Genomic DNA, 15,858 nt, shown 5'->3' on the forward strand with positions numbered 1-15,858 from the left:
ACTGTCCATAACGTTACTGTCAATGACGTTACTGTCCGTAATCTTACTGTCCATAATGTTAATGGCCATAATCTTTCCGTCCATAACATTACTGTCCATAATGTTATTGTCCATAACGTTACTGTCCATAACGTTACTGTCCATAACGTTACTGTCCATAGTGTTACTGTCCATAACGTTACTGTCCATAATGTTACTGTCCATAACGTTACTGTCCATAGTGTCACTGTCCATAACGTTACTGTCCATAATGTTACTGTCCATAACGTTACTGTCCATAATGTTACTGTCCATAACGTTACTGTCCATAATGTTACTGTCCATAACATTACTGTCCATGATGTTACTGTCCATAACGTTACTGTCCATAATGTTACTGTCCATAACATTACTGTCCATAACGTTGCTGTCCATAGTGTTACTGTCCATAACGTTACTGTCCATAATGTTACTGTCCATAACGTTACTGCCCATGATGTTAACAGCCATAATGTTACTGTCCGTAATGTGACTGTCCATAATGTTACTGTTACTGTCCACAACATTACTATCCATAACGCTACTGTCCGTAACGTTACTGTCCATAATGTTACTGTCCGTAAAGTTACTGTCCATAATGTTACCGTCCATAATGTTACTGTCCATAACGTTACTGTCCATAATCTTTCTGTCCATAACGTTACTGTCAATAACGTTACTGTCCATAATCTTATTGTCCATAATCTTGCTGTCCATAATGTTAATGGCCATAATCTTACCGTCCATAACATTACTGTCCATAATGTTACTGTCCATAACGTTACTGTCCATAACGTTACGGTCCACAATGTTACTGTCCATAACGTTACTGTCCATAACGTTACTGTCCATAGTGTTACTGTCCATAACGTTACTGTCCATAATCTTACTGTCCATAACGTTACTGTCAATAACGTTACTGTCCATAATCTTACTGTCCATAATGTTAATGGCCATAATCTTACCGTCCATAACATTACTGTCCATAATGTTATTGTCCATAACGTTACTGTCCGTAACGTTACTGTCCATAACGTTACGGTCCATAATGTTACTGTCCATAACGTTACTGTCCATAACGTTACTGTCCATAGTGTTACTGTCCATAACGTTACTGTCCATAATGTTACTGTCCATGATGTTAACAGCCATAATGTTACTGTCCGTAATGTGACTGTCCATAATGTTACTGTCCATAACGTTACTGTCCATAACGTTACTGTCCATAGTGTTACTGTCCATAACGTTACTGTCCATAATGTTACTGTCCATGATGTTAACAGCCATAATGTTACTGTCCGTAATGTGACTGTCCATAATGTTACTGTCCATAACATTACTGTCCATAACGTTACTGTCCATAATCTTACTGTCCATAATCTTACTGTCCATAATCTTACTGTCCATAATATTATTGTCAATAATGTTACTGTCCATAATGTTACTGTCCATGATGTTAACAGCCATAATGTGACTGTCCGTAATGTGACCGTCCATAATCTTACTGTCCATAATGTTAATGACCATAATGTTATATAGGATTAAATGATCATGGTTGGGTATTTATCGATGGACTTATGTAAACTTTGTGAGTGATTAGGTAAAATTTACACATCGATAAATACCCAACCATGATCATTTAATCCTTATAATTCCAATTTACTTCCTTTCTAACATCAGATCAGCAGATTTAATCAACAACATTCACTTTTATGTACATCGAAGATTTCTTTTACTAGCTTCTAAACTGCGATAGAATATATAGTCCTATCTTCGCTAGCCAAAATTCTTCAATTCTTTATACAGTGATGCGGGGTAGACTTTCACAGACGGGTCATGGCAGTGATATATTGTTATGATCATTATTTTAATATATAAAAAATGGTTGTTATGGTTAAACTAAGAATATTCATATTTTTTAAAAAACTTACGCTTGCGTATGGCTCGTGTTGTTATAGCAACCTCGTTGTTACTTTCTACTCATTTCAATCTTTCAACAGCAAAATCATGTCCATTTTTAGTACCATCCCTTGGTTGACATATGACCCTGACCTTTAATCACCGCTTCTGTAACATGTTGTCGAGGTGAAGTGCAATAATTTCCGAAGATTGCCTTCTAAAGCCTTCCATATGCCTTCATCGGCAAAAGGGGTTGAGTGTTTGAGTGCATGAAGGTCTGTGCAATTACTTTGTTTTAACTTTTAATGGTCGATTTTAAGCTGTGGCTTGTCATTTTTGATCGGAAATCACAGGAGTGGGTGGGTGGGAGCTTGTTGTTATTATTATTAGGGTGTAAGGCGTTGATATAGATAAAGCTTCACATCAAATGGTCTGGTAACAGGGAACCAAAAGTAGCCTTCAGAATGTATCGATGTGTTAATAATTCCAGGTCATTATCACGTGACCGTTTTTTTAAATACATCCAATAAAAACGTAGAGAACGCAGTCAATTTATAAAAATTGGAATTGTTCTTGCTACAAGATGGAACTATAGTTAATGTTTCAATTATTAGGAATAACTACGATTAAAATAAATACATTTCTATTTAAATATGTTGATCCTTCAATATTATTCAACACATCTCTATCCAGCAAGGCAAAGCAGATTGAACGAGGAAGTATGCGCAGTCAACCATACTCTCTGTCATTAATCTCGTCTGCTTTTGTTATATCAGCGCTTCGAAATTATGTAATCACTATAGTATGACGTCGCGGATATGACGTCACCTTTACTTAAGTATGACCGCGCTCTGAACTCTGGGAGAGATGACGTGATCTCAACCTCTGCCTTTTATGTAACGCATGTGACCTCAGTAATTGATTCATGTTAAAACAAAATCATTCACCGATATACCTTATACGTACGCATGGTTTCCGTTGTGTATTTGATAAGATTCACCATATGCTAATTTTAATTTATAAATTCTGGTTTTAGGGGCAATTAAAGACAGGAATTTGTTTTTCTTTCACTTTTATATGCAGTGAGCCTTACTTGCTGATAAATATTCAACAAAGAGTAGCGCAAGAAAATGCAACCTAGCTATTATTATTATTATTATTATTATTATTATTATTATTATTATTATTATTATTAGTAGTAGTAGTAGTAGTAGTAGTGTTATTGTTATTATTATTATTATTATTATTATTATTATTGTTATTATTTGATTTGTGACAGTTTGGGTCCCATGAAAAAAAAAAAAAAATGAAAGCTAAATAATCCAATATTCCACAAGCGATGATCCTTAATAATGTAAATTATTTGTCGTTTACCTCTATCTGTTCAGCTTTACACTTCATGCATTTCTGTTAATAAATCTAGAAATGAAAAATGGAGAGTGTCAGTAATGGGGGGGGGGGACATAATTATCAGATATGTTGAGAACCTCGACGTAAACTATACCTTTAGTAACAGCCTGGGGAGAGAGACACGTGTAACAGATTTTGGTCCGGACGAGAACGATCGTTTCGGACATAGGTGTAATCGGAATGGCTTGAAGTGAAAAAAGGTGCAACTCATGTAGAAAGCACGATTGCCGGAGATTAAAATATTCTGCAGAAGATATTTTCCATGAATGCATGACAGTTGTGCCAGTGGAAAATGGCAATCAGTTAGAGGTTTGTATACGTGTTCCACTTGATCAAGGTCGGCTTGTTAAACAATTGTAGTGTGCAATCGCATTTATGATAGAAGAACTATGAAAGACTCAATGTTACCGCCGTGAGTAAATGAAAGCGGAATAGCAACTGCAAAATGAAATCACCACGAGAACCGCGTTGAACATGAAATACAAACGCGCGTGTTTGGTCGTTGATACTATTTGCGGGCTTGCAGCGACAAAAACTGTTTTGCATTGGTGTAGCAGAAATCGCAACAACAGCAAACATTATAGTCATCCCAATAGGAGTTGTTTTTGGAGCTATATCTTTAGTAACGGGTGTGACTGGCGGAATTAATAAAATGATCCAGTCGCGGCCGCATTCGCGCTTACGTGAATATTCAGAATCTTTCGCGGCTGCGCAAATTAGTCTTAATACGATCTGTAAACTGTCTTTGATAGCCATCGAAGATAAGTTACTTAGCATGGCTGTGTACCACACTGTGCTGGCGGTAATGGAAAACCACCGTTGACTTTGTGCACAGATAAGGAACCGTATGGCAACGGATTCACAAACAATACAAGTCGAGTAAAACAGAATAAATATTATTACTATATTTTATAAGGAAATCACTGACTTACGCACATGTTATGTATATTTAAATTTTGTTTGTGCTTGACTGTTTTCGTCATTGTAGGTAAATATAAATGGCCAACAAAAATCACTTTTTAAAAAAAAAATATATTTATATTTTAGTTCAAGGTCTAGCCTTGTTACAACATTAATAATGTTCTGGAAGATAATTTTGAACCAACCTTCACGTCATTTTATTGTGCCTTAAGGTTGTTGTGGTTAAAAGTATTCATTCTTACCTTAAATTTTATCTCTGGAATTATTTACTATTGTGTTTAAATATAATTTGAGAAGAACGACTTATTTAAAAACTTTTCGATGAACTTACAAAGTGATAATTAAATTTTTTGACAAAATCACTAATTTGGGATCATTTTGAATCCATGTTTCAAGTACTTTCTGGATTATATCATTCTGATACATCATTATATTCAAGACTCTTGGTACATCAGCACATTTCGATATTGAAATTCAATAGGAACACTCTTTACTTTGGGGTTGTGATAGAACTTTTAAGATTATTTGGGATTTAATTCACATTACTTTAAGTTCCTCTTAAATTTCCTCTTTGTAACTTATATACAGATTTATTTTTTGATTGTATTAATCTGTTTGGTTTTCCTTCATTCTGTTATCTAGCTTAAGTCAACAGAGTCTAGTAATCAACTAGTTATCGGCTAATTGAACGAAGGAATATGCACAGTCAACCATATTTCCGGTAAAAACATCAAAATAAACCATTATAAATCACCTTTGTTTTTGTGTTTTGGTGCCTGTCAATTATTTTGTGATTGTTTATGGTTTATGGTGCATACACTCAAGTGTATAGAACCTGTGGCGTATGGCGCATATACTCAAGTGTATAGAAGCTGTGGCGTATGGCGCATATACTCACGTGTATGGAGGCTGTGGCATGTGGTGCATACGCTCAAGTAAGAAGAGGCTGTGGCGTATCGCACATACACTCACGTGTGTAGAGACTGTGGCGTATCTCACATACACTCACGTGTATGGAGGCTGTGACGTATGGCGCATACAATCACACGTGTAGAGGCTGTGGCGTGTAAGGTTTGAACCAAACACTCCCAAATCATTGTTATACCACTACTAGATGCAATTCCCTTGGTCAGGTTAAATTTTAAATATGCAATTCATGAAATGTGCAAACATCTTACGTATTTCCTTTATCAAGAAAAAGCTTTCTGCATCAATGATTTCGACGTTTAGATAGGGACTGGGCCGAGAAGTGATGGGTATAATTAACCATTCCCATGACAAAACAGAGCAATATTCATATGCATATAGTTATACTATTAGCATGTATGTAGCTATAATATTAGTATATATGTATTTATAATATTAGTATTCATATAGTTATCATATTAGTATGCATAGTGTGTGTGTGTGTGTGTGTGTGTGTGTGTGTGTGTGTGTGTGTGTGTGTATCTGACTTGGATTGTTAACGTAGCTTTAACAATTTTTCAGCCATATCGCTACGATGTCTGTAGTGTGGCAGTTTATAGTGATGTCTAGTACTGGAGCATCATGCCGCAGACATGTAGTATCATGTCCTACCCAGTCACATTATTCTGACTGATCAATTGTTAAAGCTACATTAAACATCCAGATCACACACACACACACACACACACACACACACACACACACACATGCATATAGCTATCATGTTAGTATGCATATAGTTATCATATTAGTATGCATAGAATTATCATATTAGTATGCATAGAGTTATAATATTAGTATACATATAGTTACCATATAAGCATGCATATAATTATATTAGTATGAAAATAGTTATTGTATTAGTATGAATAGAGTTATCATATTAGTATGCGTATAATTAACTTATTAGTATGCATATAGTTACCATATTAGTATGCATATAGTTATCATATTAGTATGCGTATAGTTATAATATTAGTATCCATATAGTTACTATATTAGTATGAATAGAGTTATAATATTAGTATGCATATAGTTATCCTATTAGTATGAATATATTTATCATATCAGTATGCATAAAGTTATATAATTAGTATGCATGGAGTTATTATATTAGTATGTATGCAGTTATAATATTAGTATGCATATAGTTAACATATTAGTATGCATATAATTATTATATTATTATGCAAATAGTTATAATATTAGTATGCATATAATTATAATAGTAACATGTACATAATCATAATGTTAGCATAAAATACACCATAAGAACAGTTCTTTTTTAACGTGTGTTCTTTCTAACTGTATCAGAGGTAGAAACAACAAAAAAGAATAGCAATTGAAATCAAGTAAAAAAAATAAACCGTCAGGCTGAGAAAAAAAAGCAGTCGTAAACGAGTTAAACCACTAAGGGATAATAAATCAAAGTTAGAATTTTACGGTGATTGTCTTAATAATATGGAATATCAAAGGCAATTTTAATCTAATGCCAACAAATAGAAAGGAAACGAAGATGCAGTCCTACACTGAATATATTTGTATCCGCTCGCCTTTATTGGCCGCGATGAACATATCTACTTCAGTATTTAAATTTAAAATATTCTCTAATGTCATAGCCTTTTGCTGACAGATATTAAGGCCATCAGTTCGAACATATTATACAAATGATTCAGGCACATACCGTTCTTAAAACTTTGGCTCTAAATTTGTGTCATTGAACAGCTGGGTCTGTGTTCATCAACTTTGTCGTTGCCCTTTATCTTCATTTCCTTTTATAGATGTACATGAAATCATCTGGAATCTGGATGTTTTCCAAAAAGTGAATAATTATTTTCAGAAAATATTTGCAGATTTTAATGAAAGTTTCGCTTTCTAGGAGGATCTTTGTTGCTTTCATAACGGGCATAAAATATTCTGGTACTCGCTTTTTTTCCTGTAGGAGAGTCCAAAGTCTTTTGTAAATTAGCAAGGCCCAAGACACTGCTTCGGTGAGATCATTTGGAGCCACATCTTGCTGTGTCTCTTCTGTGGAGTTAAGTACAGAGTCGTTCCATTTGTCAGGAGACAGGTCATGCGCATTAAACTTGACTACAATACCTTGACTTTCCAGTTCATAAAACATGCAAGTTTTAAGGACGAAACTCGTGATATATTCGTCCACATTTACTTCATATCGCTGGGATTCTTTGGAGGTCTCTAAGGCCGTGTTCACATCCTCAGTACTTAAGGAAAGTTTTGGGCACTGAAGTTGGATACTTTTAGCAATCTTGTACCCATTTTTAATGTTTGACGGCAAGAATTTCATAGTAGCGTGCTCTAGTTGTGACAGAGATAATTTGAAGAGCAAGTCTCCTTGTTCGCAAGCGGCATTTGCTTCAGTAGGAGCACAGTCTTCGACATTTAGCTCAAGCGAGTCAGCAGCATCAAGAAAAGGAGTCGGGTCTTTCATGATGAGGTAGCAACCAACCGACATCGCTGTTTGTTTGTCCACTATCCTAAGGTTACTGTTTACATGGGCAGTTTGCCAATCACTGAGTCGGACGACAGGAACAATATCTATGTTCATGATTTGCCTCTTTTCAAATGGTCCATACCAAATTAAAGACAACTGTCCAATATTGGCGCAATCACCAAGTGAATTGGTTGTGCCCCACCAAGAGAAAAATTGACTATCGCACCATATTTCCTTCGACTGAAAACACTTCTCGAAATGTTTATGAAAACTGTTACTTGTCGCTGAGCGGTTTAAAAATCCTTCATTGTCGACCAGATCTTCAAGTCCATATTTTACAAATTCATCAAGACATAAGACTTTGAGTCTGGCAAATCCTAGAAATTGTTGATCCTCTACCACCTCAACAATCTGTCGGATTTTAAACAAATCGAAAACAAAATCCATCTCATGGAGGCACCCGACTTTAGTACCTTCCGAAACACTTCCACCAAAGATAATCTGAGACTGAAATAGTGGATTGTAGCTTCCCAGCTTACCTGCCACATTTTGCAACAATCTATATATTTCTTTCTTCATGCTCATAGCATCTCTTATTCTATTAGTACGTTGCTCCATATTCGTCTCGAGAGATGGAATGGAATTTTGCAGGGTAGCTTTGGTGTTATGAATGCACAATGGATATTTTTCAAGCCATTTGTCAATGTCTGTGTCTGTAACAACCTCTGGTTCTTCTACACCTCTCAAATCCTCGCTGTACGTTTTATGACAACATAGGGGATAAAACCTACTAAGTCGGACGCCTGAAACTGTTGAAAGAATTTCGTCTTCATGCAATTGATCCACAATACCCATCATCTTATGAACCTCGCTGTCACCCTCTATACGAGCCAGGTCTTTAACTGTTCTGTCAAATTTGTCTCTGATTTCCACTGAGGCACGATGGTCAAGGAGATGCTGAATTGCAGTGTGGTTGTTCATGTGGACGGCATGATGCAATGGAGTGGAGCCATGTTTGTCCTGAATGTCTACATTAGCACCATTCTTTATCAGAATATCTACTATTTTCTGCACAAATATCTTTTCATCTGTCGTTACGTTGTGGGTAATAAGGTGCATTGGTGACAGATAAAATTTGTCTGGGATATTCAGATCACATGGGAAGTTTAACAATTCTTCAAGAAGAATATAGTTGCTGAACTCTGTTGAAAGATGGAGTAATGTTCGACCAAACATATCGCCTCTGTTTATGTCTGAGAGTCTCGGAAGGAGTCGGAGTAGTGCTTTTCGGTAGGTTTCCATGAAATTAGTGTGATATGGTTTGTAACATCTCTGTGCCATATAAGCCATTGGTGTTTCTTCTCTCTTACTCTCAGCGTTCACGTCTGCTCCGTATTTTAAAAGCTGGTCCAAGAAATATATGCACCAGTCTGGTACTCCAAGGTCAAGAAACTTCTCCATACTCCATTGAAAATTTTGGCACCAAAAATGAAGCGGAGACAAACTAGTGCCCGAGTTAACCAAATTCATATTAGCACCATGTTCGTACAGAAGCTTCAATTTTTCAAAATAGCTAGTACCCGTAGATTCTTCGCTTTCTTCATTGTTGGAGTTTCTGATTGACTTCATATATGTTTCAAACTTAAAATTTTCCTCCAAGTCCTCAAATGCGCGGTAGATGAGTTCATGCAATACGGGCGAACCTTTAGCATCAAGGGCATTAGGGTCAGCGCCCATAAAAAGTAAGGTTTTAGCCATCAAGGGATCCACCTGTCCATCCATAGACATGTGGAGAGCGGTTCCGCATATGGAATCGTCCTCTTCGATATTGATTGTGTTTATCTCCCCTTCTTTCAACGTATCTTTCAACAACCGTAGTACATCTAGTTTGCTGTTTAGACATGCGAAATGAAGAGCCATATCCCCAGATGGGCTTCGTGACAGTGCTGTAAACCCCTCGGCAATCTTTGCTTTCACTTTCTCTATGTCGTTTTCAAGCATGGCTTCGAAAAATTCGTTTGCAGGACTATCGATATTCGCCTCTTCTTCATTTACTTCATCGTCTGGCACTGATTGAATCAACCAGGTAGCCATTTTGGTCAGTAAATAGAAAACCAAATTTATAAAACATTGCAGCGAGGCAGGTTGTCACAAGACACAATATAACAAAGCCAGTTCTAAAAATAGTAGAACCGGTTTTATTGTATAGGCATATTTATTCAGTGACTACATTCAATCTATGGTGGTGTTTTTGGACCGTATACTGATATGGCTCGCTGTTTATGAATAGTGACGCAATTCACTTCATTGTCATTGCCCCTGCATAAATCGTATCGATACATGTTTATAATATGGTATACATCTGCAATGAAATCATGCAGGGAATGATCAACAGTGTTCATAATATTCGAAAAATACTATTATATCAATAATTACCAATAAACGAAGATTGGGGCTGGTTTTAATCATTGATGTAAGATTGGAAGAATTTGACAACTTATATATTTTTCCAGAATAACAGGAGCAGTCAAAGACTGAAAAAACACGGGCGCTTACAGAAAGCTGCATTACTAATTATGAATACAATGACGACAAAGCATTGTGTTAGTTTTGTGAAAGCGACATGCGTGCCATTTTTCCGTTTCAATGTCTGCCTCATAAACGTAAGGATACATAATAAATAAGTTTTATTTCTTTTGTTTGTTTGCTTGTTTGTTTTTTCTTTTTCTTTTTTTAAAAACTAATTTTACTCTACCTATACTCTAGAAGAAAAGAAACGTAGCATTGGACTTAGTTAACAGAGAGCATTTTCGACGGTACAGTAACAAACACTTACTGCTTATTCTCAGAATGTGTTCATTTTGATGGATCATTATATGGCCTGCTACAATAAAAATATTTCCTTGATACATAAATTAAAAAGAGTCCAATACACATAATTGTAATATACCAAAAAGAGGCTAAGACACATAACTGTAATATGCTAAAAATGAGGCCAAAACACATAATTGCAATATGTTCAAAATAGGCCAATACACATAATTGCAATAGGTTAAAAAGAGGCCGATACACATAATTGCAATATGCCAAAAAGAGACAAATACACATAATTGCAATATGCCAAAAAGAGGTCAATACATATAATTCCAATCTGCTAAAAAGAGGCCAATACACATAATTGCAATATGCTTAAACGAGGTCAATACACATAATTCAGGACTTTATGATCACAAATATGGTTTTACTAAAATTATCACGGACAGTAACTTAATATCATGTTGGGACACCAGACTTGATTACACAATTCCGTTGCTGTTAATCATAATCGTCAAAAAAACCAATCTCAAATATAATATTCCAGCCTCTGAAGCCCTATGATTAAGGCACTAGACGCGTAAACACAAGTATTCTGGTTCGATTTTCCCCAATTAAAGCTGTCCATAACGTTAATGGCCATAATGTTACTGTCCTTAATGTTACTCTCCCTAGCGTTGCTGTCCATAGAGTTACTGTCCATAATGTTAAAAAGCCATAATGTTAGTGTCCATAACGTTAATGGCCATAATGTTACTGTCCATACTGTCAATGGGCATACTATTACTGTCTATCATGTTAATGGCCATAATGGCACTGTCCATAACGTTAATGGCCATAATGTTACTGTCCTTAATGTTACTCTCCATAATGTTACTGTCCATAGAGTTACTGTCCATAACGTTAAAAGGCCATAATGTTACTGTCCATAACGTTTATGGCCATAATGTTACTTTCCATAACGTTAATGGCCTAGATGATACTGTCCATAACGTTAATGGCCATAATATTACTGTCAACATCATTAATGGCCATAATGTTTCTGTCCATACTGTTAATGGCCTTAATGTTACTGTGCATAACATTCAATGGTCATAACGTTATCTACAGTAACATTATAGCCATTAACGTTATGGACTATAACATTATGGACAGTAACGTTATAGACAGTAACATTATGGACAGTAACATTAAGGACAGTAACATTATGGACAGTAACATTATGGACAGTAACGTTATGGACAGTAACATTATGGCCATTAACGTTATGGACTATAACATTATGGACAGTAACATTATGGACAGTAACGTTATGGCCAATAATGATGTTGACAGTAATATTATGGCCATTAACGTTATGGACAGTATCATCTAGGCCATTAACGTTATGGAAAGTAACATTATGGCCATAAACGTTATGGACAGTAACATTATGGCCTTTTAACGTTATGGACTATAACATTACGAATAGTAACATTAAGGACAGTAACATTATGGCCATTAACTTTATGGACAGTATCATCATGTCCATTAAAACCGCTCCGGTGGCCTACTATAGCGTCCGCCTCGGTTCGAACCCCGGCCGAGTCATACCAAAGACTTACAAAAATGGTACTAAGAGCTACCACGCTTGGCGCTCAGTGTTAAGAGGTTAGTGTTAGGACTGGTCAGCCTGGTGTCAGGATAATGTGACTGAATGGGACATCATGCTACGTGTCTGCGGCATGATGCCCAAGTGCTAGACATCACTATAAACTGCCACACTGCAGACATCGTAGCGATATGACTGAAAGATTGTTAAAAGCTACGTTAACAATCCTAATCACACACAGACACACACACAGACACACACACACACACACACGTCCATTAACGTTATGAAAATAACATTATGGCCATTAACGTTCTTGACAGTAACATTATGGCTATGAACGCTATGGACAGTAACATTATGGCTATGAACGCTATGGACAGTAACATTATGGCTATGAACGCTATGGACAGTAACATTGTGGCTATGAACGCTATGGACAATAACAGTATGGCCATGATGGATGTGGAGGAAGCCCTGGTTGTGGTAATTAAGAGTCCATATATATATATATATATATATATATATATATATATATATATATATATATATATATATATATATATATATATATATATTGTTTTGCCTTCAAAATTTTAACGGCCATAACTTTAATGGCCATCTTAGAAAAGGCTTATTTATTATGAAACAAGTGTTCATTACGCACCAATATTTTAAAATTCTCCCCATGATAGGGGTACATTTGATAAAATATAATTCTTATAAATTTTATACGGAACAATTAAAAGACTGATGATTCATTAAAAAGTCTCGATGATTTTCAGGAATGGGAATTGCACTACTAACCTATATTGTAGATGAAATGTAGAATGCATTGTTTTGGCGTAGGATTGTTAGAAACAAAACTTGCATAATTTCAGTATCAATATTGATATCCATCAGTAAACAACTCTGCATGTCAGATCTTGGTCAGAACGATTAACCCGACAAATCACGTGATGGGAATGTACGAGAAAAGACAAAGCAATAAATGTTGGGGTTATTCAAGTGCACCGGCCAATAACACACCATTGTACAAGATTGTACAGCCTGTATAAATAGTGAAATTTGGATGAGGTGTAATTAATATCAAAGCTCATATTACGTTGATGGTGATCTAGTGATATTTGGATGTGGTGTAATTAATATCAAAGCTCATGTTATGTTGATGGTGATCTAGTGAAATTTGGATGTGGTGTAATTAATATCAATGCTCATATTACGTTGATGGTGATCTAGTGATATTTGGATGTGGTGTAATTAATATCAAAGCTCATGTTATGTTGATGGTGATCTAGTGAAATTTGGATGCGGTGTAATTAATATCAAAGCTCATGTTATGTTGATGGTGATCTAGTGAAATTTGGATGCGGTGTAATTAATATCAAAGCTCATGTTATGTTGATGGTGATCTAATGAAATTTGGATGTGGTGTAATTAATATCAAAGCTCATGTTATGTTGATGATGATCTAGTGAAATTTGGATGTGGTGTAATTAATATCAAAGCTCGCATTATATTGATGGTGATCTAGTGAAATTTGGATGCGGTGTAATTAACATCAAAGCTCATGTTATGTTGATGGTGATCTAGTGAAATTTGGATGTGGTGTAATTAATATCAAAGCTCACATTATATTGATGGCGAGCTACCTTATTCAGAATCATTTCCTTCAAGACACCTATCTAAAGTATCTGTCCTAAACCTTTAACCTTGGACAGTCAGTTTGACCTCACTGCATCATCTAACTTTATTAAGATGACATTACATTACACTCAATATCGAGTCAAGTTCATTTAATCCAGTACAATATATTTTGCTCCGTTAATAAGAATCTTTCATTTTTAGTATTCCGTTTATGTTGTTGCATTACAAAGAATGTGGTATGTTTAGGTTTCCGTTCAAGTTTCCGTATTAATAAGAATGTTTTATGTTTAGGTGTCCGTTTCCTATGCTGTGTTATAAAGAATGTCTTATGTTTAGATTTCCGTTTCCTATGCTGTGTTATAAAGAATGTCTTATGTTTAGGTTTCCGTTTCTTATGCTGTATTGTAAAGAATGGGTTTTGCTTAGGTGTCCGTTTCATATGGTGTATTGTAAAGAATATGTTATGTTTAGATGTCCGTTTCTTACGCCGTATTGTAAAGAATGTGTTATGTTTAGGTATCCGCTTCTTATAAAGTATTGTAAAGAATGTGTTATGTTATGGTGTCCGTTTTTTAGGCTCTATTATAAAGAATGTGTTATGTTTAGGTGTCCGCTTCTTATGCAGTATTATAAAGAATGTGTTATGGTTAGGTGTCCGTTTATTATGCTGTATCACTCAGAATGTTTAGGTTTAGGTTTCCGTTTATTATGTTGCATTGTAAAGAATGTATAGTGTTTAGGTGTCTGTTTCTTACGCTGTATTATAAAGAATGTCTTATGTTTAGGTGTCCGTTGCTTTCGCTGTATTGTAAAGAAGGGGTTATGCTTAGGTGTCCGTCTCTTATGATGTATTATAAAGAATCTGTTATGTTTAGGTGTCCGCTTTTCTTATGCAGTATTGTAAAGAATGTGTTATGTTTAGGTGTCCGTTTCTTATGCTGCATTGTAAAAAGTGTATTTTTTTTGGTGTCCGTTTATTATGCTGTATCACCAAGAACGTTTAGGTTTAGGTGTCCGTTTCTTATACAGTATTGTAAAGAATGTGTTATGTTTATGTGTCCTTTTCTTATGCTATATTACTAAAAACGTTTATTGTTTGGGTGTCCATTTCTTTTGCTGTATTATTAAGGATGTGTTATGTTTAGGTGTCCGTTTTTATGCTGTGTTACTAAGAATGCATTATGTTTAGGTGTCCGTTTCTTATGTTGTGTTACTAAGAATGTGTTATGTTTAGGTGTCCGTTTCTTATACTGTGTTACTAAGAATGTGTTATGTCGAGGTGTGCGTTTGTTTTGCTGTGTTATAAAGGATGTTTCATGTTTAGGTGTCCGTTTCTTATGCTTTATTACTAGGAATGTGTTATGTTTAGGTGTCCGTTTCTTATGCTGTATTATAAATAATGTGCTATGTTTAGGTGTCTGTTACTTTTATTGTATTACTATGAATGTGTTATGCTTTGGTGCCCGTTACTTATTCTGCATTGTAAAGAATGTGTTATGTTTAGGTGTCCGTTTCTTATTCTGTATTACTAAGAATGTGTTATGTTTTGGTGCCCGTTTCTTATGCTGTATTGTAAAGAATGTGTTATGTTTAGGTGCCTGTTACTTATATTGTATTACTATGAATTTGTTATGTTTAGGTACCTTTTTCTGATGCTTTATAACTAAAAACGTTTCTTGTGTGGGTGTCTGTTTCTTTTGCTGTATTATAAAGGATGTGTTTATGTTTATGTTTCCGTTTCTTTTGCTGTATTACTAAGGATGTATTATGTTTAAGTGTCCGTTTCTTGTACTGTACTACTAAGAATGTGTTATATTTAGGTGTCCGTTTCTTATGCTGTATTGCTAAGTTAGTAAGAACATATTATATTAAATTTTAATTTGCTAAATACGGCCAAAAAAAACGAAAAAAGCTATACAGTTACATAATATTACATCAAAAGGAGATTGGAAAAAAAGATTATGATTGCGTATTCTTTTAAAGGACACATTCCAATAATGGAACATTTTAGCACAGACCATTTCATTTTAAAGAGGTTTGTTAATTATTTCCACACTTCCAGTATTATGAACCGCTTCGGTGGCCTAGTGGTTAGAGCGTCCGCCTCGGATGCGGGAGGGCGTGGGTTCGATACCCG

The 15,858-nt window shown here is 35.3% G+C and overlaps 1 protein-coding gene across 1 annotated transcript; it reads right to left on the bottom strand.

Moving 5' to 3' along the window:
• Nucleotides 1-6,731: 6,731 nt before the first annotated feature.
• LOC149805321 (uncharacterized) lies at nucleotides 6,732-9,776 on the bottom strand. The gene has a single exon (XM_089949230.1). The coding sequence runs from the start codon at nucleotides 9,761-9,763 to the stop codon at nucleotides 6,980-6,982; it is 2,784 nt and encodes a 927-aa protein (XP_089805356.1). The 5' UTR covers nucleotides 9,764-9,776; the 3' UTR covers nucleotides 6,732-6,979.
• Between the last annotated feature and the right edge of the window lie 6,082 nt (nucleotides 9,777-15,858).

This window comes from Sinohyriopsis cumingii, chromosome 2 (assembly GCF_028554795.1).
Source record: "Sinohyriopsis cumingii isolate HCF-2022 chromosome 2, ASM2855479v2, whole genome shotgun sequence".
NCBI lineage: Eukaryota > Metazoa > Mollusca > Bivalvia > Unionida > Unionidae > Sinohyriopsis > Sinohyriopsis cumingii.

Excerpts from the sequence above, each read along its gene's own strand:
- LOC149805321 (XM_089949230.1), bottom strand. The coding sequence starts at position 9,763 with ATGGCTACCTGGTTGATTCAATCAGTGCCAGACGATGAAGTAAATGAA.